This window comes from Salvia miltiorrhiza, chromosome 3 (assembly GCF_028751815.1).
Source record: "Salvia miltiorrhiza cultivar Shanhuang (shh) chromosome 3, IMPLAD_Smil_shh, whole genome shotgun sequence".
In the NCBI taxonomy this organism is placed as follows: Eukaryota; Viridiplantae; Streptophyta; class Magnoliopsida; order Lamiales; family Lamiaceae; genus Salvia; species Salvia miltiorrhiza.
Window position 1 is genome coordinate 58,045,298 of NC_080389.1, and position 27,165 is coordinate 58,072,462.

Sequence of the window (27,165 nt, forward strand, 5' to 3'; positions counted from 1 at the left end):
GCCTTTGCGCACTCCTCATAGGCCGCTTTAGTCGAGAAATTTCCCCCCGCTGCGTCCTTCCAGCTCCAGTCGTCCTTGAGGTCTGGGCAAGGAGAAAGCGCCCCAATGACTGACCGCAAATTTTCCTCCATCTCTTTCTCCCTCTCCCTCAGCTCCCTTCGCCACTTGAGATCCCACACCCACCCTTCCTCCGTCCATTTCCCAGCCTCCTCCACATTACCATCTTTAAAGAGGCTAAGATTAAAAAGTCTAGGGAAGAGGATCTTAAGGTTGCTGTTCCCCACCCACGTCTCACCCCAAAAACTAACCTCTCTACCATTCCCCATAATCCTTTGAATATTGCCACTAAACCACTTTTCTTCCTCCCTCCCCACCCTCCCAACAATTTTCTTGCCACTTAGTACTTTTTTCTAGCAGCAATAAAATGTTTAACTTAACCATAAAAGATCTACAATTCCATACATCAAATTGTTTTACGAAAACAATCAATTCTAATCGCATAAATGTTATATCGAGCAAATAATCGGGTTAGTATATAGTATGTTTTTTTAATCTACATAGAGTTACGCATATTTTCACAGAAATACAAGTCATTAAAATACTAACAATTATCAATTACAATTATAAGATTTATTTACAATGAAATTTAAACATAATAATAAACTATTCAATTGCAAATAGACTATATAGCCTATCTGTCACAGCAAAGGATAAGTTGTATCTATTGATACGTTTGCCCAAATATTTTGGTCGGTGTCAATTATCACCCAAAAAGTTATTTTGCCTTAATTAAATACGAGGTACAAGGATTTATAAGTTGCATAAACACGACAGAATCTTTATTAGTCCATCTTTCTAATAGATGCTGCTCTGGATTATTTACTAATCATAGATTTGGTCTAATTAATACAATAATAAAATTATAGATTTGCAAAATCTACATGGCTATACGCAAATTTATAATTATGAAACATTCTCAAGGAGAAATTCTTCCATGTCAGTTTCAAATTTGTAGAGCCACTTTCTTTTCTTTTGTCAAAAAAGGAAAAAGTTAATTGCGTTATCTTTTTTTAATATTGAAAAAGCCAATTCGAATATAATAAATAATTGGGGAAAATAATGCCTTGAGCTAGAAATGGGGCAAATAACCAACAAAAACAGTATCACCACAACATGAAATATCAGATTCTAGAGAAAAAAAAAATACTTTAAGTATTAACTAATTAACTATATAATAATTATTTAATTATTAATTAAGATTTTTATAAGAAACTATTAATTTTTAATTAGAATTTTTAAAGTTTAACTAAAATTTAATAATCACAATTATATTTTAAATAGATCAAATTCATTACATATGTATGTGCATCAGAATGTACAAGAGTGCACGAAAAAATCGCTATTTTTCTATAAACAAGCCCACCAACTCTACTCCATTCCCAATCCCAATCCTATATTCTAGGTAAACTCCAATTTTGTGAAATAGGTGATTCAATTTCTACCTACGCAAAGGGGAGACAAATCATACTAGACATTTTCAGTGCAACAGGTCTTATTTAAAAGACATTGGTACTAATCGAATTCATGCTATTTGAGCATTGACAAGACCCACAAAATAATGAGATCACATTTGATGCTGCTACTCTCATATTTTGATGTGATTATTAGGGGTTTATTGTTTATAATATGAGTTGCAGTCAGCAAAATAGAGAAGTGGGACAGAAAATGGTGGGCACACTTATCTCCTCTGCCCACTGTGATTATGCATTAATCACAGCTCACTAAAATGGCAAGATATTTCAAATTTATTTTCCAATATTTAATTCTTGACAATTTGTCTCCATCAAGTCAAATATATCTAATCTTTTTCTCTTTATTTTTTTCTCTTTGGAAAATGACCATAGGAATAGGTAAATGTTAGTGATATTGCCATTAAATAATCAGTTCATTGATTCATTCATTTCATTGTCTCATATTGTTTTGTTTTCAGATGCATCTTTTCTTCTCATTCACTTCTTCTTAATACTACTATATAAATATATTTTTCTTTTACAATTTAATTCTCACCATTAGAGGTGCCACTCTCTCTCTCTCTCTCTCCCTTATTTGAATTTGTACCCCTTTTCTTTGGTTGCTTGTATTTCACACCATGGGGCTCGTTGACTTGGGCTCAGCTAAATTCCACCATGGGTTCTCCCCCACCTTTACCGTTACCTTCTTCTTTACATGTGAGGTCTAAATAGCAAATGTTTCTTTGCACACACATCGGCATTTCTGTGTTAGAGAGAGAGAGGGGGAGAGGGAGGAGTCGTAGGAGGTATAAGAGGGGTTAGACTTGATAAAGATTGTTTTTTTTTTTGGTGTGTGTGTGTGTGTGTGGAAAGATTAGAATATAGGTATGCAGTAGTTGTTCAAAGATGCAGTCTTTTCTAGCTTTTTTAATTTCTTGATTTGTAGGTTTGTTTGGAGGGGTTTCATTTTAGCTGTTATGAACAGTACAAGATTTGAAAATTTCTGGTATTTGCAGTTGTGGGACACTCAAATAATTAGAAGAAAGAGTAGAGAGCGGTGTATTTCAAAAAAGGAAAGGCGAATTGGGGTGTTTGGCTTTTGTACAGTAGGCAGCAAACAATAGCAAAAAAAGGGTAAAAATGATAACTCCAGGCATAAATTTAGTGATGACTGTGATTGGATTTGGATTGAGTATCATGTTCATAGTGTTTGTGTGCACGAGGCTGATTTGTGCTAGGATACAATTGAGTGCATCACGCAGGTCTCTTGCCAGGGCAAATAGATCTGATCTTAGCAATGTAAGCATTCCTCTTCTAATTTTTAGCTACTTGCTGCACTTAATTGTTTCGTTTTCGATTTTGTTGCTGATTTTCATGTTCCCATGTTTATCCAAATCTTGAATTTAGTTGTGTGTAGTTAGTTACATCTTGTGCAATTTGATTTATAGACTGTGTGGGAGGTGTTCGAGAGAGGTTTTATGCTGTTCTAGACACTTACAAAAACGATTGATGAGTGTTTGGAATCGAGTTGCATTGTTCTATGCTGGTATGAGGGAATGCCACTTCTTTATATATAGATACAACAATGTTTAATATGCCCCGTAAGATTTATGCTTGTCATTTTTATGTTAAGCCAAATAATGTTTTTGATCAATTTGTGTTTGTGAATGAGAAAGTTGTTTCATCATAGATTCATAGTTAACCAAGAGCTATCTTTCTATATGGATCTCTTCTTACTCGTTTTAATTCTGCTCTGTTGTTGAACAGTTGGAGAGGGGTTTTCATGGTCTCGAGCCTCTAGCGCTGGCCAACTTTCCTATGATGAAGTATAGAGAATTATGTTTGTCCTCAGAAGAAAATGCTTGGTAAGTTGATAGTTTATAGTCTCTCTCCTATTCTCCTCACTATGGGATTCTTGTTGAATGAGCAACTTTTAGCTTTCCCTAAACGCTATTTAACTCACTTGAACTCTTCATGATTAAATTGTGTGCCTTTTTTGCAAATCCTTGATTATACAACGTGTGTAGCAGAGTATAATATTGTTGTATCACTATATTACTTATTACATTCCTGCGGTGCTTCCTGCTGAATGTTGATAGAGTTTGGTTGGGTTGGGATGCGAATTTAAAAGACAATATAAGGTCAAATTACGTTTTTAAGTGCGACAACTCTGTCTGTTGTTCAGTGGATAGTCAAGTTGAATGGTTCCCCATCCATGGTAATGTGAACTTTTCTCGTAGAAAAACTTTGATGGGCATTTTAACATAGATCTATCCTCTTGTCTCAACCTTAATTATAGTATCTTGCTTAATTTTCTGACTTCGTCTGGATTTCTGGCTGCTGGTTTTTCTCCCTGTTTGTTACCTCATCCTACTCGACAACTCACTATTTGAAGTGTTTATATTTCTACGCAACTATCCTCTACACGAACCTTGTTTCATCTCTAGTCTCTGAAAATTTATAAGCAGTACTGTCAAGTTTGGGAGCCACCTTATGCTTGGGGTTAAGTTAGCCTTGGAAGAACTGATTGCTTCTCTTATTTTTTGTCGAGTTTTCCTTCTCCGTGTATTAAGCCCCGATGGAATGATGTATGTGCTAGGGGTCTAGTAGTGAACCTTTTGTGGCTCTCGCCCCGTCATCCGACCTATATATGATATATTCACGTTCTAATTTCTAAGTGAAGTGTATCTCAATATCTTTATTAGAAAATTGTTTATACAAGGTAGTTGAAAAACTTGTTGTCGAAAAAGAAGTACCAAGCATAACCCCTGCCTATGAATAGTGGGAAAAAAGGGCAAAGAAAGTTCCATCTTTACTTGCCATTCTTGTTTAAGGGGAGTCTTTCTTGTGTATGAAGACTTGCTTATATGAGACTATTGTCGAAATTTAAATCATTTCCTTCCCAATTTCGGTCTCTCATCTCTCCTTCCGTGTAGATTTGAGCGTTGCCAATTAAACCTCTCCGTATTTGAAGTGCGTAAACATGTAGATCACCTTGGTTGTAATTCATCGAGACATAGGTGCATTCATGATTTCCTCGAAGCACATAGTCTAGGCGTGTTGCAAACGGTAAACGTGGTGCTTAGTATTGTCTCGTAAACTGACCATAGATTTAACAGAATCATAGCTTTCTTTAATATGCAACTCATGTTCACATAACCACCATTTCCACTTTTTATTCCTTTTCTGATCCGTAAGTGATAAATTTATTGACCAATCTCAGCCAGAGATGCACGGTGTGCTTGGGCGACTACCACGACGAAGACACGCTGTGTGTGCTGCCAGTGTGCAGGCATGCATTCCACGCAACGTGCATTGGGATCTGGCTGCAGCAGCAATCCACGTGTCCCGTTTGTCGGATCTCTCTGCTCGAGCTTCCGGAGAGGAAGTGGTATATGCAGCCGATGTTTAGCCAAGCAGTGCGGTCTCAGCACCGGATGCAATCAGTTAACGCGCACTATTGCCACTGCATGGCAAACGGGAATAGGCAGCTGTCCAACCACCATGTCGAGGAGCCATCGGAGGGAGGCGCAGGGCACAGCAACGGTCGTGAAAAGAGTCGAAAACCAGAGAGCCCGTCGTCGAACCAATAGTGAGCCATTATCCGACCAGATCTTTGGAATTGGTTTCACCTTGGCTTTCTGTAAATATGCTGTTGGTTTCTGCTCCTGTATTTTCCTCTTCTTTTCTCCTTTTACTTCATTTGGAAAGCAATGTCATATATATAGTTCCTGCTTGTCTTATTAGTCTCAGATCTCTCTCTCTAAGGTTTTCTTTGAACTTCCTAATCACTTCAAGGTTTTGGATTTAATTTTCAGAAATAGCACAACATTCACACAGCTTGTAAAATGTTGTAATTCACAACATTCTCTATTTTTTCATCAAATTTTGTCAATATGTGTTACTAAAACAACCTAATTTTATTGCTGAAACATTAAGGATTGCAAAAAAACAAAGATGGTTTGTAATTTTGACATTTTAAATTGGAATTGGAATCCCGACAATGAACCGTTCCATTTTCCTCTCAAACTTGCCTTATCTTCAACACTTTTGTATTATTATTTTATAATAATAATAATTTGATGGCACGCATGCATTGAGTTGAACTCTAGAATAGTGACCATAAATAAGCATGAATTGATTCTTTAGCCTATTGCACAAAAAGTTTAGCACTACGCATTTAAGAAAAAAACAGTAATCTTCACAAGTAAAGTTTTGTTGAGCAGAGTACAAACTACGAATCAAATTAAAGCTTCAAAACTCAAATACCAAATAATTAATTATCAAAACCAACAACAATAATTGAATAGAAGCTTTATTACCCATCCATATCCATCTCCATCTCATCTATCCACGTGGCTTGATCCCAGCCCTCAAACTATTCTTCATCACGACCGTAAACTCGAGCTTCTCAGTAAGATCGACTTTGGCGGTATCCGGGTAACCCGACCACTCAAACTCCTGCACCATCCGGGCCAGCATGAGGTTGACATGCACCGTGGCCATACCCAAGCCGGGGCAGATCCGCCGCCCGACTCCGAACGGCATCATCTTCACCCCGGTCACGCCCGTTATATCCGCCTCCTCCCGCCCCGCGAAGAACCGATCCGGGTCGAACCTCTCCGGGTCGCTCCACACCTTCGGATCCTCCGCGATCCCCGCCGAGAAAAACTCCACGCTGGCGCTGGTCGGGATGTCGTAGCCGCCCAGCCTCGTCGGCTCCGTCACCGCGTGCGTCAGCGCGAAGTAGGTCGGCGGGTGCTTCCGCAGCAGCTCCTTCACCACGGCGTTCAGGTACGGCATCCTCTCCACGTCCTTCTCGTCCACCTTCTTCTCCCCCACCGTCGCCCGGATCTCGTCGGCGAGGCGAGATTGGATCGCAGGGTTCTCGATCAGCCGCGCCACCGCCCACTCGACCGCCGTGGCGGTGGTGTCGGTGCCGCCGTTGAGGAACTCGGAGCAGAGCGTGACGAGCTCCTCATTCGTCGGCGCCGACTTCCGGCCTTCCACCTTGAGGTCGAAGAGCGTGTCGAGGTAGGCGAACGAATTAGAGGCGCTGCCGTGCTTGATCCACTCTTGCCGCCTTTTCTCGATTAGGGGAACTAGGGTTTCGATCTGCTTCTTCCTCACCGCCTGAACTCTCTTCCGCTGTTTGGAGAAGAATGGGCTCAAAATGGGGAGGAAATCGTCCATCCTCGGATCCAGAACGATGAGCACGGATTTCATCATGTCGTCGACGGATTGGATGGTTTTCTCATCCATTTCAACGCCGAAGCACATATCGAGCAGAATGCAGAAGACGGCGAACCTGGCGTTTCTGAGAACCCAAACGGCGCCGTCGTTGGCGGCGGCCTCGGCGGCGAGGCGGTCGACGAGCCTGTCCATGGCGAGATCCCTAGTTTTGCGGAAGTCGCGGATGCGGGCGGTGGAGAGCATGTTCTGGACCATGTTCCGGCGCAGGGAGCGCCAGACGGGGCCGTAGTAGGCGGCGTTGACGCTGAATTTGTTAGAGCTGAAGATGATCCTGGTGGGATTCTCGGAGGGGCGGGTGGCGAAGATGGGGCCCTTCTCGATGAGGGCCTCGTAGGCGAGGTCGTTGCTGGCCACCACGATCATGGTGCGAGTCCCCATTTTGAGGGTGAAGATGGGGCCGTAAATGGGGAGGAGGTCGCGGATGTATTGGAAGAAGGGCTTGCCGGAGAAGGCCACTTGGAAGAGGTTTCCGACCACCGGGTAGCCCGGGGGCCCCGGTGGGAGCTTGAGCTTCTTGGAGGAGGAGGTGCGGCTGCGGCTGCGGGAGAGGAGGAAGATGATAACAAGTGGTATTACAAGGAATGGTAGGGATGAGAGGGAGAGAGAATCCATGGCTGCAGGGTTCGAATGAGGAAAGTTGCAGAAAATGGTGGGGATATATTAATGGAGGAGTGCATGAAATTGCAGGTAAGATGAGTTATGGCTGTTGAAATCGTTCAACTAAGAAGTCAGCTTAGCTTAGGGTTTAATAATATGCAGTTGATTGGGGATAGCTAGGGTTTTTTGTCAGGAATTATTAGTTTCACTATACCATACCATATATATACTGTAATTACTAATGTACATGCATATGTGTTCATTCGATCGATAACTATTGGTAATCTGAATATTATAGCTTCACTATATCATAGTATTAATTAGTATATCAAGACGACCTTAATGTTTTAATAATATGCACTTGATTAGGATTAGGGACTTTTGTATTCATTCCAAAATTAACTATTGGTACTCAAAAAAATTAGCTTCACCGCATTATCATACTTCCTCTATTCACAAAAGAACTTCTTAATTAATGTGGCACAAATTAAAAAAAAAAAAGTTATTTAGTGTATTGAGAGAATGGAGAAAAGGTTGTTGAATGTATTAGGAATAGTGAAAAGGTGTTGTAATTAGAGTCCAAAATAAATAGAAATTTTTTTTGCGGACGTCCAAAAAAAAAATTTAGAAAGTTCTCTTTTGAATAGAGGTAGTATATATTTACTATCATGATTGTAGTTCTATCGTCATGATATATGGTTGATACATGTCGATGAAAGTTTACAAATCTACCAAATTTTAATTAGGAAATTTCAAGAATGTCATGTGAAATTAAATAGTATAAAGTTTCTAATTGACACATGATCAATTATTTGTAAACGCAATATTGACGCAACGGAGGATCCAACTTGATTTACGAGGTTTATTAATCTAGTTTACATATGTTCAAAATATAGGCTGTTTGATTTATGTTCAATCTCATGAATTTTATGTTATCAGCATAATCATATATGTAGGTAGGGCTCTCTAAATAGATATTGGATTTTGGATATCCAATAACCGAATCGAACCGTTCAGGTTCGGTTATCTAATAATTGAGAAATTTTGGGTTTGGATATTAGTTTTTTCAGGAATTTCAAGTATCAGTTAATTCGATCGGTTATTCGGGTTAACCGAATAATCGATAAATATTTAATTAATAATTATTATATATATTTTAAAAATTAAAATTATTATATAATTTTTTTAATTATGATATTTTTAAAAAAATAATAAAAAAAATAAATTTTTGGTAAAATAAAATTATATTGTATTAAAAGTATAAGAATTTGTTTTGGTTTAGTGGATGAATTGTTTTTTGTATTGTTGAAGACCGGAGTTCGATCCAAGGTAGTAGATTTTTGAATTTTTTTGTTAAACGGAGTGTGTTTGGTACCCAAATAACCAAATCGGTTATTGGGTAACTGATCACCCAAAACGGTTCGGGAACGGTTAGGGAAATATGGCATATATATTTCGGGTTCGAGTAACCAAAATAATCAAATTAATTTCACTATGCGTGTCGAATAATATAAATTAATCTAGATCTTAGCTTTACTATGACAAAATTTATTTTGAATAATCTTGAGCTCACTTAATCCTGAATAATTTTGGGCCTATATAATCTTGAGCAACTAAACACATCACTAAAATTTGAGTGATAAGACATGAATATTGATAGAATAATCCAATTTAATCAATATTTGATTTGCATGACTGACCCGTGATAAATAACTTAGCTCGCACTCAAATCATATAATTAAGTGATTATTTATCACTTTAAAGTTAAAATATGGATTCGGATCAGGGTATAGGTCAAGATCTAAGTGAGAGTGATACCCGATTGTACGGTTTTACTCGAATGTACCCAAGACCACCTCATTTTGTTAACCTATATTCACAAGTTATGATTCATCCTATCTTACGTAACATTATCTCGAAATTAAGTCACACACCGAGTTTATTTAATCAAATAACATATTATCATAAGATGTCGACTAAATTTATTTAATCCATTAAATCCAACACAATCTATATGGACAAACCGCCCAATACGTCCAATATTAATCATACTTTCATGGTCCTGAGTTCGAATCCCAAAGGTAGCAAAAAATTATTTTTCGCAATTCATACCTTTATACAATTTATTCATGCGTGTTATACATAAAATTCATGCATTTTTGCTGGTTCGTAATTCTTAAAATAAGGGTGGTTTATTGAATTGAGTAATGCTAAGCAGCCACATTGTGGCTACCCACAATTTACTTAAGTAAAAAATAATTTAATTTATTTAACTTATTTTTTAAAATAAAAATAAGATTTAGTTATTTTATCATATTCTCTACATTATAGTAATTTTTTTGCAATTTTTTGATAACTTTTTTATTTTTATTAAAAAATAAATAAAAAATAAAAAATGCAAAAAAAAATTTAAAAAATAAGTACAATGTAGAGAATATAATAAAATAACTAAATCTTATTTTTATTTAAAAAAATAAATTAAATAACTCAAGATTATTCTTATTATATTAGTGTGTGGGTGCCCACAATGTGGCTGCATAGATTTATTGTTATTGAATAACCGCCCCCTCATACTAAGTATAGTTAATTATAACATTTACTGAGTTAGGTCAAAAATTCAATGCTAACAAAAAAAATCTAAAAAGTAAGTGTAAATTTAGTGCAATTAATTTATGAGTGAGATGGATGAAAACTAGGCATGTGACAAATAGGAATGAGTGGTTAGAGAGAGACAGTTGGCTGAGGTAGATTTAATTTATATCAACAACTTCTCCTCCTCCATTAAAATTTGCAGACCCACAACTGTAATTTATTCTACTGTTTTGTTATATATAAGTGAATATAGGTAATGATCACTACCAAATAAATGGATTATATGTAAGGAATTATAATGTACACCAATAATTGACAAATCACTAATGTAATTGTGCATATATTACATTTATTTATTTAATAAATTAGCATAATGAACGTACGTTGTACACATAATTAATGTTACTCACTTCGTCTCATTATAAATGTCCCATTATTTTTGGACACGGATATTAAGAAATATGTAGAAAATAGATAAATTGAGTTGATAAAAATTATTTAAATATTAAGTATAAAGAGAGAATATATTGCCAAAAAATAAATAAGACATTTGTAATAGAGCATCTCATTATGAAAAGTGAGACATTAATGATAGAAGAAGAATAAATTATATAAAATAAATACTTAGAATCTTACTCCCTCTGTCCCATTATTAATGGCACGTACATTTAGGGGTGTCCCAAGTTAAATGGTTCATTTTTCTATTTTTTTGTAATAATTTTACGCTACAAATCGCATTGGCCGGGCCCACATACTTTTACACACTTTTACACTACAAGTCACATGGGCTCACGTACCTTTATCACTTACATTCTTACTTTCCTTAATCTCCTTGCCGAAAAGGTATGTGCCATAAATAATGGTATGTGGGTCCGTGTGATTTGTAGTGTAAAATTAGACTATGTTGCATATATTAGACTATTGTTTATAAAAGTTGATAATACTGTATTAAAAAAAACATTTTTCATTAAAAAAACTTTTTATATTTTGGATATAATAATAATAATAATAATAATAATAATGATGATGATGATGATGATGATGATGCATGTTTCATACAAATATACATGTCAAAACTTAAATTTATAAGCTCATATCATCGTAGGTGCCAGGAATGGTGATTCTCATGGATGTAGGAATGATGATTTCAAATAGAATGGTGATTCCTACCAAAAAAACATACCAAACAATTAAAGGAATAAAATGAAGATCGGAGTCACCATTCCATTCTCACCTCCATTTCATCATATATACGAATCACCTCCTTACATTCTAAGGGTTTCTTTTGTACATCCCAAACTTAGAATAGAGTAAATTTGTTCTTCAGATACTGTTTTTAATTGTAATAATTTGCTCAGAATTAGAAACATATACGATTTTAACAAGTAACTAAGTATAAGGTATTATTCCCAACACCATTCATCACAATTTCAGGTATTATTCCCAACACCTTTCATCACAATTTCAGTATTTTGATCACAATTTCCGTATCTCTAATCACTCATGTAGAACTATTTTCAGTTTTGAAACTGCAGCCCCTAATTAATTTCTAGCTAGCATACCCCTCACTTATTCCATACTCATCCAACTTATGCACACATTTAATCTACATGTTAACTTTTCATAACATTTTATGGGACCATTAATTGTACAAATCAAACCACTTCCTTTTAACTCAGAAAAGTAAATTTAAACTACTACTTCACGAGTAAGGATGGAAACAACCATATTAAATGGCCCATCCACTCCTTCTCTCCGCCCATCCCACCCTACCCCACCTCTTACAAAAATCAAATCGAAATTCAAAATTTAAATCAAATCCAAAATTCGATCATATCCCTTCAAATTTGGTTTAAAATAGAGTAAAAGAATAATATTATATTATTCTTTTATTTAATACGTTACATTATAACCTTATTTTAAAAAATAATATAGCGCGATTGTAGTTCCTATCCGCATGTATATCGTATTGGATAAAGATGTAAGAAAATCGTGTATGTAATTTCCAGTTGACACCTGTGGGATACGTGTCAAGTGGCGCCACGTGTGCGCTACTCAACGCCCTTTAACCGCCATTCATACCGTTTAAATTCGCGCCTTCTCTTCCCAACTGTAGAGAGATCAAGCTAAAGATTTTAATTCCATCAAAAAGCAAACGACGCAGAAAAAATGCAGTCTGCTAAGGACATCGCGGCTTCGGCCAAGGCTGGCATGGAGAAAACCAAGGCCACGCTCCAAGAAAAGGTTCACTTCTCTCTCTCTCTCTCTCTCTCTCTCTCTCTCTCTCTCTCATGTTGAGATATTAATATGGTGATTGGAACATACAGGGTGAGAGAATGACGGCGCGGGACCCGTTGCAGAAGGAGATGGCGACGGAGAAGAAAGAGGCGAAGATCCACGAGGCGGAGCGCCGGAAGCACGAAGCGCGTCATCACAACGCCGCCGCTGCTGAAGTCGCTCATACCACCGGGACCGGGGTGTTCGGTGGCCACCCGACTGGGGCGGAATACACGGCGGAGGGAATGGGCGGCGGTGTCGGACATCACGGCACGCACACTGGCGGCGTGGGACATCACGGCACGCACACCGGCGGCGGCACCTATTAGTTTGTTTAGTAATTAAAATTGCGAGAATAAATGGGTGAATTGTTGTAACTTTATATACTTCTGTAATTTTATTTGGTAATTAAGTTTGTACGTGTTATTTTAATTCTTGATAGTAAGTCTTTAGATTCGTAATAATTTGGAATATCGATCTAATTATTTTGTAGTTATAAACATACAAATAAAAAATAATATTAACTTTAGTAGGATAGGTGAACTTCAAATAACAGCTGTAAAATTATAAATTATACTATGATATATTGAAATTAATGAAAAAAAGTTAAAAAATATATAAAATTAAGGGGGAAGTGGAACTTGGGATGGAGGATACCTAATGATTTAATTTGTTACCACCCATGAGTCGAGGGTGGTTAACTTTTTTATTTGTATTTGAACTAAATTATATATAAATTGAATATGTTTAGTTGTGTGTTGGCCATGCGGTGGATTAATGTGAAAGGGTCTTGGTTGGGTTTGATTTCTCCGTGCCGCGGTGATTTAGTTTTTTTTTTATTTAATATTATAAATTTATCAAAAAAAAGGAAGAATATGTTTAGTCGAGTCTGGAATTTCATGCATCATCACTCGTGTTGGACGAAATAAATGCTTATCTGCTTTCTACCTCTCACGTGAAACTATCAACTACTATTCAATAGCTTTCAGGAATTTTGATGTGGAAATGTTGTGAACATCAAAGGCAGATTTACTCATTTGTAAAAATGTTCATAGAAAGAAACTAGCCAACTGCGACAGTAAAAATGATTATTACAGAAAGAAACTAGCAAACCAGAAAGTAAAATCGAGAGAAAAAACCTAGCCAATTAAGAAGCAGTGTGACTACATACCTCTCTGCATCGAGATCACGACAACATTTGCTAATACGATGTGATATTTTATTTTATTCATTTTGGGTAGGAAAAAATATGTAACTTTTATGCTATCAATGAAATGAGAGAATGTATATATACGTGATTACAAATATTTCTGTAAAGATATATTACTGATTTAGAGACTGTAGTTCATTGTGACCGCATAGCGCAGTGGATTAGCGCGTTTGACTTCGGATCAAAAGGTCGTGGGTTCGACTCCCACTGTGGTCGATCATTTTTTTTTCTAAATTATTCTTCTTTTTTCGATCTTGTTTTCAATGTATATATATTATAGATAGATATATACTCCCTCCGTCCCTAAAATAAGTTCCTCTTTTTCCATTTTGGGACGTCCCCCAAATAAGTTCCTCTTTCTTTCTATTTTGGACAACTACCCCACCACTAATAATACTTTATTTATTCTTACTTTCACTTTTCACCACTCTCAATACTAATTATTCCATCCAGTTTATCAAACACTCGAACTCCTAGTCCTTATTTCGAATTCATGTTCATAATCTGTTTTGTACAGTAGAAAAATATTGCAAAACAGTAGAAAAATATTTGAATCTCTGATCCACAAAAGATGTTATATTTATGTCAATGAATCTTCTGGGAATGTTGACATTGGCAGCTATTCAAATTACAAGGCATATTACACTCTATTGCCTTAACTAAAAAGGTTGCGGTGTAAATTGCATTGAAGCTATGTTTGAATTTATCAATAATTTAAATCTGTATTATTCTCTGAATAAAAAGAATGTTTACAACATATGTGAAACGGTACACATCAATAGTATCTTTCTTGATTCCTACAACCAGAGAGAATTTTGTGACAGATGCACATAAACATCTGATATATCAGTAAACTACATTCATTTCACTGCTCTTCCTCTTCACCATTTGACAAGAGGCTCACTTTGTGAGCATAAATTATGAACATAATCGACCTATGAAAAAAGTTGCAGCTGTCTATAACGTACGAGCCATCCATATCAACGAATGGCCTGTCACATTGAGCAGCAGAGGGAGACTTACTTGTTACGTGGCAAGGTCCAAGAAACCAATCAAAGAATAGGTTATTGGCAGCTCATAGGAGAGGAGAGATGAATGTGAAAGAATTGTTAGCACGTCTACCGTTATCCTACTTCTGTAGTTTCTTTACTTCTCGGTGAGGGAATGTGCTCGTTATCAATTCTAACTTTCAGCTTTACCTGCAGCTTTACTCTATGTTTCCTCATTTCTCTTGACCGTCTTACTTGCTGGGAAATGCAATCTGGCCCTTAGAGGTCGTGGTGCTCGAGTTTTCTTGTCGAATCCTCTGACGCACACTAATCCTGCATTGCATTTAGAATTTATGATCGTGTGAAATTTCCCTTTGGATCATCATAGAAACTGGTCCAGTTGGAGTACTATGAGAGTTGATACCTTTCCAAAAGCAGTACTGTATATCTTCAGTTGACAGGCCTAAGAAGAATCAGTCGTATCTCAGTCACTTTAATACTTTTGCCATGCATTATATAAACTAATGAGACTTTCATGTACCTTTGAAAATTGATGAGACAGATGACCCAAAGAATACGGTCCTTTTCGGAAGGTTCCACAGCAGACTTCTTGGCACATCTATAGGGTTCAAACTGGATTCATGGTCGGCAAATACCTGCATAAGAGTGACATGTCATACATGATACATCCCTCTTTTGTTAATTAACGCATGTAATTAGCATACATGATACATCATACAGGCTGGGTATTAAGTAAAGTAACATTTCCTTTTTTTCTTTAAATTTGCAGAAATGTCCAATTGACAGGACCTATGTAACAAAGTGCTTGAGAATATAAACATCTTGTTACCTCATTGACTTGGAAATATGTGCCATTGAGTGGGAAGCTCCCTCTCATTGCCGTTCTGCAAGGTATCTACAAGGAGATTTCAATTCAGCAAACACAACAAAAATAAAGTGGAAAGGAAAAATGGGTATATTTTGTTAATTGTCCACAACATTTTGTTAATGACAATGATAACACTCCCATTCTTACCAGAATTGTGCCTCTTACTGTCTGAGACTGTGCTTCTCTTGTGCTATTGCATGAAAAGCAAGCCATGTTGATGCACAGACCACCTCCTCCCAGCGGAGCTACATTTACTTTCTGGAGGTTGAACAGAATCTGCTGTCTCACCTGGTTAAGATGTTGTTTTGACATATTCAGCTGCATACATCCAACAATTTGGTATATTTCTTTAATATTACCCCATTGCTTTTATTACTTGGGGCTTCATTTAATTTTGTATGCATGCCGTACTGGATTCAGTAGATGGGTTTCTCTTAACTAGAACGCTTAAACTTAGTAGAACTTTTTGCATCTTGTTACTATCGTGGCAATTAATGCCCATTCATGGGCATTTTGGATCACATCAAGTGCTTCTAGATAATATAACCTACCTGGAGTCCATATTGCCAGAAGATATGGACTTGGATCATCAGGTTCTCGTCTATCCATCTAGACATGTAAAATGTAGGTCAGCAGAAATCCAGTTATGTATAAAACAGAACTACAGAAGTTCAAATGAGAGGGGACATAACTAACCTCTTTGAGTAGAGGATGTGAATCTGGAAGTTCGTAGCTGCAGCAATATAAAATTATTAGCTACTGACGTTTTCTACTCATATTTCCTGGTAGGATTTCTTCAAACTTGCAAGTTTTAGCATGCAGTTATAAACTTACACTTGGTGCTCAGTCCGCAGTCGACTGATGTGTTTTAGTTTCGGTGTTGGTATGGAAGCAAGTTGTGGATTTAACGCAACTAGAGCTTTAGACATATCACCTTCGCCAATTTCAATTTGCCCTTGTATAAAGCTCTGTAGGTTTGTAGTGAATTCTTCAATATTGAGCTTTATGACAGGGATTTCATCTGGATCCTCATAAAATGCATCCTCAATATCTCTTTCTTCCACTTCTATGGGTGGCTCTGGGGTTGTTGGTTCCTCTATTAGCGGTTCGCAATCCCTTGACAACCTCACTCCTTGATCCATGGTATCCTCAGACGGAGGCAGTGGCATATGCTTTATTATAACGTCATTGCTATTAGTAGCATCTTTTGGAGCAGCTGAACTTACTATTTGCCTCTCTTGCGGCCCTGGAAGAGCAAGTCTTGCACTGCACCACAGTCATTATGTTTGTCATAATTTTTGTGCAAATGAACATATAGAGTAATTAAAAAATATAGCCTTTGACTGCCTAGATTCCTGCTTTTAATGTAGACAGTTGGTTTTCTAGGTAGACAGCAAACCTAACCTTGCAAAAGCACTGGCAAAATGTCGACATTCTCCTCTCAATGGACAAGCATTACAGTTTGGATCTCTCTTTGTGCAGAAAACCTGTACCCAGTATACGGAAACCAATGAGAAACTCATTTTCTGTGGTTTGTATACTATGGTTACTACACAAATGCTGATTTAACGGTGAACTGCCCCAGCATACCTTTCCAAATGTTATCATTTGATAGTGTAGCTCATACCTGCAGTACCATGGGATAATAAATAGTTCACATCTTGGAATTTTTAGAGTTTTTATAATATAGATAGGTAATTCTAGTTTTAATATTGATATATTTACACCTACAGTGTTTCCTGATCCAGCTTGCAGAGTCTTGGCCAAAGATATTTCTGAATTGATTCCAGGACTGGATAACTGCATGGGAATGATATTAGTATCTGCAACAGCTCGAAAAATATATCGCGATCAGCTCACATACACTTACAGTTCAAGGAGATGCAACTGGAGTGACTCAGGAAGGGGTTGTAGAGGAACCCACCCAAGTCGAACGGCAATACGCCCAACATTGGTGTCAACCTAACAAGTGATAGTCAGCATCAAGATTTCTTTCACATCATAGTACATATACTTGATCTATTCTTTGAGATGTGCTTACAGGAAAAGCAAGATGATGAAGGGTTAAAAGCCGTATGCACTCCACACTTTTTAGTCCTAGTCCTCGTATACTTAATAGATAATCCCTGCAAGAAATATTATTACGGAAACTGAAGAGTGTATTCTACATTACTATAAAAACATAAGGTGGATATACTAGATAGAAGATAAGCTCATCTCTTTGTCTTTCCAATATGCTTGTGCCTTTCTTAATGTGCATTAAGAAATATGAATGGAATTATTACTTTAATGAGGAAACTTACTTGGCTCTGTCTGGTTCAACATCTCTCAACCACTCAAGGTCAATTCTTTCATGATCTTCAACCAAACGATTAAGAAAGTTCTGAACATATTCGATGAACATACATTGGTATTTTGGAGTCCTCAAAGTTGTAGGATTCATCAATTATCATTTATAACCATTATATGTACCTTCATTCTCTCTGCTAGCATGTTGTTCATACCCCTTTCCTTGATTGTCTCCGATATCTCACCAACATCAGCATTTCGCATTGCTTCATAGTCAAGAGAGTCCATGGCCTCTCTGCTTCTTCCTATTGTCCCAGCCTTCTTCGATTGAACCTGTTTCCTCAACGTATCCCAATTAAATGGTTCAGCTTTTACCTTCTCAGCCTTTTGCTTTCTTATATTTGAAGTTGAGATACTGGTCTTTCTGGACAGTTTGTCAGAAGATTGTCTTTGTCCCATATCAGTTTCAACTTCTGTGCATTTGCTATTATCTGCAACCAAAAATCATATCCTTTATCAGAATTTTTCCTATGAATGAAGTTACATCAAAGTATTTCATGCAGTACCACTTGGCTGTTTGCTGAATGCTTCAGCAGGTCTTCTTGGGTCCGTCAGAAGTGTGCCTTCAGCATGCAAAGCACCTTGCTTTTCGCTCATATGCTTCATGGAATGTTGAAAATTCCTGTTAGAAGACTCATCTAGAGAATCATTTTGCAACTCAAGGCCCTTTTTTAGAACTGTGTGATTAGCTAATGATGTCTGAAATCCGGATCTTCCATCTTCCGAGACCATAAAAGCACTTTCTGCACTTTGACCTCTGTAATCATCCATGCATTGTGGTTCCGTTCCTTTTGAATCTTTTGAAGTCAAAGTAGCTATGCTCTCTCTTCCCAAGAAAGCAAGATCTTCTGCTTCCCAGTTTCCCATCAACATGTTTGTCCATGAATTAGGGAATGGGAGGATGAGAGCTCTTATGCTGTTGGGCTTTAGAGATGCCAGCCCACCCTCGACTTTGCGTGTTTGCTGGTTTTTCAAATTGTTGATTATCAATCACACGTATCTTATCTATATAAACACTATCTTGGAGGTGGAACTTATTTTGCTGCAATGCAGCAATTCTTTCAGCCTGTTGGGAAACACTTTGATGCCCAACATTTTTGCTGATATTGCACCCACATTCGGCGTCTGAATTTGAGGCAGAGCTGGATCTAACATCTTCTGTGGCTTGAAAAACAAAAGATTCTGAGGAACTTTGTGATGAAATGATATCTTCCTCTGTTCTCCTGGTATAGTGATCGTTAACCTAGAGAAGTCCTTTTTTCTGGCATAACACTGTCCGTTCTGTATGTGGATGTTTCAGTTGATGTCACTTGACTATGTCCAGACACTGGTTCCATTGCCATTTTTTGATGATAAGTTGTGCCATCTGGATATGTTATGCGAACCTCATGCTTTCCAACTGCTGGACTTCCACCATTTTCACAGTATGGTTCTCTAGCAGTTGTTGATTTTAAAGGGAATTTGGCTGCAAGACACATAAAAGCAGAGCTGCGAGCAAGGAAAGAAGTTATAAAACTGTGATTAGCTTCTACCAAGTAAGTAAATGCTTTTTATGTTTCATCAAGGTCATTAACTTTACCTTGAAAGATGATCTGAGACATTTTGTGTGAGAAATACTCCTATCACTGAATCAACCACAGACCCTTTCCACTTGGAGAATCGCCTGTCCCCTGCACAGATACAAATCTATCTCAGGTTTTAGTTGTAGGACATCCTCAATAAATTGACCGTTTTTGAAGTCCATATGTCGCTTGGTCTCAGGGATACCGTACCATGAAATTAGTATGCTAATTACTAACTTATAGTATATATTGTCAAAGCTTGATATAGTAGGAATATTGTGCTTCAGAAAGATGGTCGAATTGCCCTAAACAGAAAGTTACCTTATGATGAGTAACTTGGAGTTGGACATTTCTGCAGTAATAATCATATGATAAGAGTGTGCGTGTGTTGGCCAAGCGGCAAGGGGTTAATGCCTAAGGCCAAAGGTCTTGGGTTCGAGTCCCCTGTGGCGCGGATCTTTAAATTTATTTATTTAATACTGTTAATTTATCAAAAACAGAATCATATGATAAGAAAGTTCATCAGCAGAGATTTAAAGCTCTGCAAAATGTACTTCCCATACCAACATAAAAAGGGTTGACATGGAGATTTATCCCCAAATATTGGCGAACAAGCACTGCCAGAGGCACCCATAATGCTAAAATGTGATCCTCACAGATAGCATTAAAAAAAGATCCAATTTGAATCCATGTCATGAGAGTTACAATAAAAGAACTCATTGTAGATTTGATCATAGCTTTCTGCACCAGAAACACAGAAAGAATGCAAAGAAGTTTCCACAGACAAGAATCATTCCTTGAGTCCAGAACTTCTTTTTCTTCTTTATTCCCCTTTTCCTTAAAATTTTAATTCAAACTAAACCAGCACAAGGACCTTAACCCAATATTTATGTTTAAGGTTAATTACATTTTCCACCTATACATTTACTATTTTGGACATTGCTATGTAAAACTCTTTTTTCTTGTTAGTTGCATCTTGAACTTTGAGGGAATACTCACAATTACGCCATGTGCATTACACATGACAAAATTGTTTCTTTTTTACCACCTGAACTTTACGCTATTATTACTTTGCCACTTTACTTGAAAATAAATATAAGATATATTTATATGTGACTGTATTTCTTAAGAAAAACATTAGAACAACAATAATACTAATGCAATTGATTGTCATATACTTACAATTTAAAGTATTGGTTAAAATCTGACCCCTTTTTAATGATAACTATATATCATTCATTAATTTATTTTAAATTTTCAATAAATTAGTCTAAATAAAGTACAATTCAAAGAAAACCATTAAATAAGTATGGTATCAAGGCAATTGATTATCTGAAATTTACAACATAACTAGATTCCTATACTCAAAAATTAATACTAATACATATTAATACAAATTCTAACTGTCCTATTTCAACTTACAAACTATAGTAAAAATCTAAAACTACATGAACAATAACTATTGCCTATATGTTTTACACTAGTTACTTGTCTTTACTAAATTAATAAAATAGAAAGGTGTGATTTATTCAATATATTAGTATTTTCTTTGTATTATAGTGGTAAACTGAAAACCACAAAAGTTAGATGATAAACTGCAATAACTTTTGGAGGAACTGAGATTATGCCTTTATGCGCCACGCACGTTGGGAACCTCACCAGAATATTTTGTCAGAGTTGGTGATTCGCAACTCCACAAAGTTGTACGCACAATTTGCAACAAAAGAAGAGTTTACATAGTAATGTCCAAAAATTTGAAAGTTATACATGGAAAAATGTACATAAATCAGTTTGGGTAAGTGCAGTAAACTTAAGTTTGGGATCTAATGTCAATTCCAGATTCATCTGTTGGAGAGTGGGCCATGATTCTGGTCTCTTTTTTACCTCACAACAAACACCAAATTTGGGTGCACTAGGAGTTGGATCTTGAGCTAATGTTGATATATTTTTTCATCTAATCATCTTTGAGTCACAGAGATTAAGGTGTGGTTGTTTTAAAATATAAGGTATTTCTCATTTCTAATAAGTAAGTTCTTATCTTTCTTCCTATTGCTATCCTTATGCTGTAGGGATCTTGAACTGACTTAAGTTCCATTATCCTCCCAATATCCAACTGAAGCCTATCGAATTATGTTTCCAACAGATACAGGTCTTGGTGTAAATAAATGAAACCTAGTTTACCAATATTAATTTTGGTATTGATACAAATTTTTTGGTTTATGACATAAGATTTTATAAAATGCATAAATTCTAGCTACCTTCTCTTTTTGTATTTTTTCTTTTTAAATTGTAGTATCAAGTATGGATCATTGTAACACTAAGTGATAGTGATTTATATATCTACTGGTTTATTGATATTAGTATTCTGGAGAAAATACCTTGGACTTGATGCATTCGTGCAATAAATGAGCCCACTCGACCTCGGAATACTTTTCTTTCTTCTTCCCACCATTTTTCTCTATTTGTGTCTATTGTTTCTGGACTTTCACCTCCTTCCTTACCCATTAAAAGGTTCCACAGCCTATTTGTCTCTGGATCAAGGTCCACTCTAGGCCTTGGTTTCCTCTTTTTGACAAGACCATATGGAACAACAGCACCATCTCCTTTGTATGGAACAAGTGCACTTTGCTCTTTCCAAACTAATTCTTTGCCACTGTTAGTGATGTGAAGATGCTCCATGCCATTGGTTATATCATCCACGGTGGAATATATGTCTACTGTGTTCCCTGAGACAGAGAGATACCATCTTCTTTAATTAATCTTTTAACCTTTATACTAACAGAATAACAGTTCAGAAAAATGTTTACCTGCAACTTTCTTGGAGGAATTCCTATAACTTCTCTTGTTCTCAGGCTCTTGGTGGTGCAACTTTGTCCACAAGGGGATTCTTCTTATATGTTGGTTGTCCAGCAGTCCGTTTCTTGACTACAACACCAAGAGGATAATTTATGTTTCCATTTATCGCAGCTGACTCCTTCCTCTTTATCCCTGCAGCGACGGATTTGGTGATTTGCGTATCAGCAAAGTTGGGGGATGTCTTTGGTAGCATACTTTCTGAATATAGATGCTCTTGAGATAAAGCATGCTGTTGCTGAAACTTATGCCTAATATCGGCGTAGTTCGTGTAGCGATCACAAATGACATTGGTGGAATTATCATTTGAATTAAAGTTAATCGCCTGACTTCTACAATCAGAATTTCTTGATTCATCATTCTGGGGCTCTGTTGACATTTGTGCCAGGAAACTCTGATTCCTTCTGCTTTCAATTTCTTGCATAATTTTTTCAACAATTGTAAAGCCAGATTGCCTACTGAGTGACCTTCCACTAAATTTAGCCTCAGCGTGCTTTTTATGGCGTGTTTCTGAACCAGTTTTCCGTTCAGGTATTCCTTGAGACTGGAGTTGGGAACCTATGAATGCCATATTTTGCGGACTTCCAATCACAGTATGTTTATATGCTCTCTTGGTTCCTTGATTATCAGTTACATCTATCAAATCCTCCAAAACTTGAGGCGTAGTCTGCACAGATGATTGTGCTCCAAAGCCCAAATTTTGCTCACCGGAATTTTCTTGAAAGACAACATGGGCACGGCTTCCACTGCTTTGATGATGCACTTGATTGTACTTACTAACGCTTCTGGATTGGCATATGCTGGAATTTCGTTTATTGAAACTTCTTGCAATGACATTCAAGCTATGGTCTCTAGAAGTAGGTGGTGCTGCTGCAGATTCCAGAGGGGTTGATTCTGGATAAGGTATTTTATTTATTGAGTGAACATAATTGTAGGGAGTCGGTGTCTGTTGTCCCTCTCTATCAAATGTGTTGTGGTGACCTGCCTTAGCTGCAGATGTTGACGGTCCACTTGAATCCATGCGAAGCTTATGCCGTTCATTATTCTGCTCCTGGTGGTCAAGTCGACTACCCTGGCCTTCCTCTTCTGCTCTATTGGCTTCCACAGTCTCCATGTTAAAGTTTAATTTTCTCTTGCATGACTTCGTCGCAGGCCTCATATCAGATGCTTCAACTACTTTTAGTGTATCAGTCATTGGAGGAGTTGAGTTTTTGGTGCCATCTTTCCACACATACTTCCTTTTTGCTGGAAGAGTTCCATCAGCAGTGTTGCTTTTTGTAGAAGCAGGCTTTGGTGATCGTTTGGGTTTCCCTTCAACCACTACCTTGGGTCGGTGTTTTGTTCTTTTGGGCAGTTTTCTGCTGTGGTGTCTTGTTCAGATCAATTCCTCCATTACCACCATCAGAACATTTCATTTCCTGGGGAGATGTTGAAATTGCCGCAGTTGATATACCCATAGATTTATCTAAAATGTCACCATGCTCTTTCTCAATAATTTCAGGTGCTGAAGATAAGACAACACTTCCAAGGATACAGTTTTCTGGGGTTGATGTGTTTTCTATCAACAACTGTGGCACTTGAATGATCTGGTGAGTCTTGAACTGCTTTTGTTGGGCTGGTGTTACCGGCCCTACTGGGAAGGACCTTGAACCACTTGAGGATTCCCTAGCTTCTGATCTTGGTGTCAAATTTAGGGCTGATTTGGCCACTAAAGGTCTACCTATGAAAACACAGCATTTGAGTTATGGTCTCACAATGCAATTTCAACAAGATACAATCCACTCACGACATTACCTATAAATAGTCAATTTCAAAAATTCATCTAAAACTTGGTTCACTAATACACATAGCCACTACATTATCTCAGTTGGAAAACGGACCTAGTTCAGTTATCAAATGCAAGAAGGGGGATAAGAAACTTGGGAAGTAAAGGACAATAGTCAATCATGCTGAATAAATATATAATGGATGAGTAAGTGTAAGTGATCAACTAATGACATCTTTTATCAAGTACCGGGAACATAAAAGTAACATTCTGAAAATGAGCCGTTGTTTAAAATTCCTAACAATTTAGATCTATTGACTTGAAATTAAGTGCCTAATACAGATGTCACTGGTCAGTAGGAAACAAATTTAACCCATCTACTTTACCTAGTTAGGGATAAGTAATATGTGGACCAAGTCTTTCCGATGCTAGCTTTTCTACCAACAAAAGCAAATACAGAGTTTAAGCTACATACTTCTTACTTAAAACTTGAGCTTTGATACAATACAATATAATTCCAAATTGGATAAGAGAGAGAAAAGACCCTTTATTTAGACTATGTGGTCCACACCATTTCACTGAGATGAATATTCTATATCAATAAGATATTCATTTTAAAACCATCTTTATGTTAAAAAAGTGGTATATAAAATAGTGACAAGAAGTTAGAAGTGCTTGCAATGAATCTAAGGTTTTATCAAATTGTCATTGGAGAGTTATGCGACCATATTTAAGGCATCATGCAAAGGGGAAGTCACATGCAAAAGAAAAGGTTAAAACACTTGTCTTGCATGCAGTATACTCACTGTTCAGAATCTCTTGTTGGTTGTAACCACCACCGTCATGGTTTTCATAATAAATGTGACTCTGCGGGAATCCAGCACCAACCGTTGCATAAGCCACGTGATTGCTTTCATGCAAAATGTGATTTTGCTGGGCTCTCACACCAACTGATGTGCAACCCACCTGATTGCTCCCCTGCAAAATGTGATTTTTCTGTGCTCTGACACCAAGTGATGCGTAAGGGTGATTGCTTTCAACTTTAGAAACTGGACTAGGGACGGCAGGCTTGCCCTCCAAAAAAGAGCTTCTGTACGGTGATCCATTTGATGGAGGGGAACGCTTAGCATTCACGATGCACATTAAGTCTGCAAATGAACTAACCTCCTGATTGGAAACAACTTCACCTGAATTCTGCACATAAGAGCCAATTCTTCCTGCATTGTGATTCAAGCATCTGAGCTTCTGTAAAATGCTAATATTTTGGTTATTGAGCTGCAAGTCATCCACCCCTGTGCAGCCATTTCGGTCAGAGTTCAATGGAAAGCTATTATAGGCTTCAACAGAAGCAACAGCTTGACTAGTCTGCACCTTGCCATTCAACCCCAAATTCCCAGTTGCAGGCAAATTCGGCTGCAGCCTGCTATAGTTTTCAGCTGGAGGGACACCTTTGTGGTTATGCTCCGTGTAGCTTGGACTTTCAATTCTGTTTAGATCAAAACTATGAGGTTGCTTATTCCGCAAAAAATCTTCATACACATCAACCAAATTGTGCCAATTTTGCCGCCCAATCTGATTCTGTTGTATTTCAGACGAGGCATTATTAGAACTCTGCAGAACCAGTTTTTCAGGTGTCAATGGAATCCATATATTTCCATTCTGTGTAACTCCCTTCTCCCTGGGTGCTGAAGATCCCCTCCCCTGACCCATAATCCAGGTGTCATGGTTATGCTCCGTGTAGCTTGGACCTTCACTTCTGTTTAGATCAAAACTATGAAGTTGCTTATTCCGATAAACATCTTCATACACATCCCAATTTTGTTGCCCAATCTGACTCTGTTGCACATCAGACCGCGCATTATTAGAACTCTGCAAAAGTGGTTTGCCAGGTGTAGATGGAATCCATAAATTTCCATTCTGTGTAACTCCCTTCTCCCAGGGCATTGAAGATCCCCTCCCCTGCTCCATCATCCACTGGATGTGTCCAACCAATTACCCCTTATTTGTGAGATAAATCACCCCATCAACTGCTTGTAACTGAATTTCTACACTCTTTTGACCTTCCTGGAAAAAATTCCAACAAAAGAAATTCACTGAGACTAATTCTAAAACTAAAATTCATCAGAACCAAGATGAGAAAATTTAATCCTCACAAGTTCAATTCCAAGAACCAACCATTCCTCAACAATCTGCATGTCAAGTTCCCAGTTTTAGCAAAAATAAAAATAAAACAAACAAGAAGAAGAAGAACCAATTAACAAATGCACATTACTGTATACCTGCCTTAAAAAGCTAGAAATAAACTGAAAATAGAAACACGACAAAATTGAGAGATTACAGTAGCAAATTCCGAATCAGAATAAATTGTAGGATTTTAATTCCAAAGATAATGCATCCAGCTAAACGAAACCTACAAGACTTTAATGGAGGCTCTAGCATGTGAAGAAATGCAATCAAACAACAGATACTTCACACCCAAATTAAAAGCATGTCAATTTAGTTCAATAGAGAGAGAGAGAGATAGAGAAAAAATGCACAGCACAAGAAGCTTAAATTGGAAAAAATTAACAGCAATTCAATCAGGTATAATCAAACCAACCGATCTGTACATAGTATTCCTTGTTTGGAAACAACATAAAAGATCAGCTCCGCCACGAGTCAATGCCAGAAAACCGCATTCGTTACAATAGTGGAGGTTGAGAGAGAGATTATAGAGAGAGAAAGAGAGAGGAGAGCTAAGTGGTACTTAACTATAAAACAATGAAATGCTACCCCCTTTTATATTTACACAAAAGAAATTTGCATGGTTAGGCAGGTAGGAAGATTCTTGCAGTAACTAAGGGCACTCCTACTATTGCTAAATATACATAAATTCAATGTTTCAAATATGATATATACTCACTCTGTCTACAAAAAATTTACCGGTAACTTCTTTTTCACTTCATTTATAAAAAAAATTGTAACCCCTATTTATAGTATTGAGTTCTTTACACACTTATAATTAACATTATCAATTATTTTATTAAAATATATGCGTCTATAGATTTTTAACGGACAAAGAGAGTAATATATAGCTATACGTAATTGGATAATTCCCATTATAGATAATCATGTCGTTTTTATTACATAAATCTACAGATTTAAATGTTAGTTGATTTTTCTATATTTACGAGAATTGGGTAGTTTACCTAAAATAAAAGACGCCATAAAAGAAAAAACTAAAAAATGACTGGTATAGCATAGGTGGTTGTACTATTTTCATTATAAATAATCGTGATTGTAAGAAAATTGTAAATAATCATCATATCATTTTTATTA

General features: G+C 37.0%; 4 protein-coding genes and 1 non-coding gene across 5 annotated transcripts; 3 read left to right on the forward strand and 2 right to left on the reverse strand.

The window, feature by feature from the left end:
• The first annotated feature begins 1,589 nt into the window (after nt 1-1,589).
• Nucleotides 1,590-5,257, forward strand: LOC131014753 (RING-H2 finger protein ATL73-like). The gene is made up of 3 exons (XM_057942839.1): nt 1,590-2,810; nt 3,279-3,376; nt 4,735-5,257. Exons 1-3 carry the CDS (start codon nt 2,652-2,654, stop codon nt 5,102-5,104), a joined length of 627 nt encoding a protein of 208 aa, XP_057798822.1. The 5' UTR covers nt 1,590-2,651; the 3' UTR covers nt 5,105-5,257.
• Nucleotides 5,258-5,690: 433 nt separating this feature from the next.
• Nucleotides 5,691-7,661, reverse strand: LOC131014752 (cytochrome P450 77A2-like). The gene has a single exon (XM_057942837.1). It carries the CDS (start codon nt 7,374-7,376, stop codon nt 5,859-5,861), a length of 1,518 nt encoding a protein of 505 aa, XP_057798820.1. The 5' UTR covers nt 7,377-7,661; the 3' UTR covers nt 5,691-5,858.
• Nucleotides 7,662-12,048: 4,387 nt separating this feature from the next.
• Nucleotides 12,049-12,662, forward strand: LOC131014754 (protein LE25-like). Its single transcript, XM_057942840.1, has 2 exons — nt 12,049-12,197; nt 12,281-12,662. The coding sequence occupies exons 1-2, from the start codon at nt 12,123-12,125 to the stop codon at nt 12,557-12,559; spliced, it is 354 nt and encodes a 117-aa protein (XP_057798823.1). The 5' UTR covers nt 12,049-12,122; the 3' UTR covers nt 12,560-12,662.
• A 920-nt stretch (nt 12,663-13,582) lies between these two features.
• On the forward strand, nt 13,583-13,656 carry TRNAR-UCG (transfer RNA arginine (anticodon UCG)). Its single transcript has one exon. It is a non-coding gene; the product is annotated as a tRNA-Arg (tRNA).
• Nucleotides 13,657-14,142: 486 nt separating this feature from the next.
• LOC131019059 (transcriptional activator DEMETER-like) lies at nt 14,143-26,599 on the reverse strand. The gene is given in 26 exon segments (XM_057947740.1): nt 14,143-14,762; nt 14,854-14,892; nt 14,971-15,085; nt 15,280-15,345; nt 15,466-15,558; nt 15,560-15,606; nt 15,870-15,927; nt 16,015-16,051; nt 16,153-16,584; nt 16,723-16,805; nt 16,909-16,945; nt 17,050-17,118; nt 17,189-17,280; nt 17,360-17,444; nt 17,622-17,701; nt 17,791-18,098; nt 18,174-18,601; nt 18,603-18,931; nt 18,933-19,155; nt 19,247-19,337; nt 21,608-21,955; nt 21,998-22,004; nt 22,084-23,433; nt 23,435-23,802; nt 24,654-25,911; nt 26,447-26,599. Coding segments are annotated over 25 exon segments (6,057 nt in total). The 5' UTR covers nt 25,816-25,911; nt 26,447-26,599; the 3' UTR covers nt 14,143-14,652.
• Between the last annotated feature and the right edge of the window lie 566 nt (nt 26,600-27,165).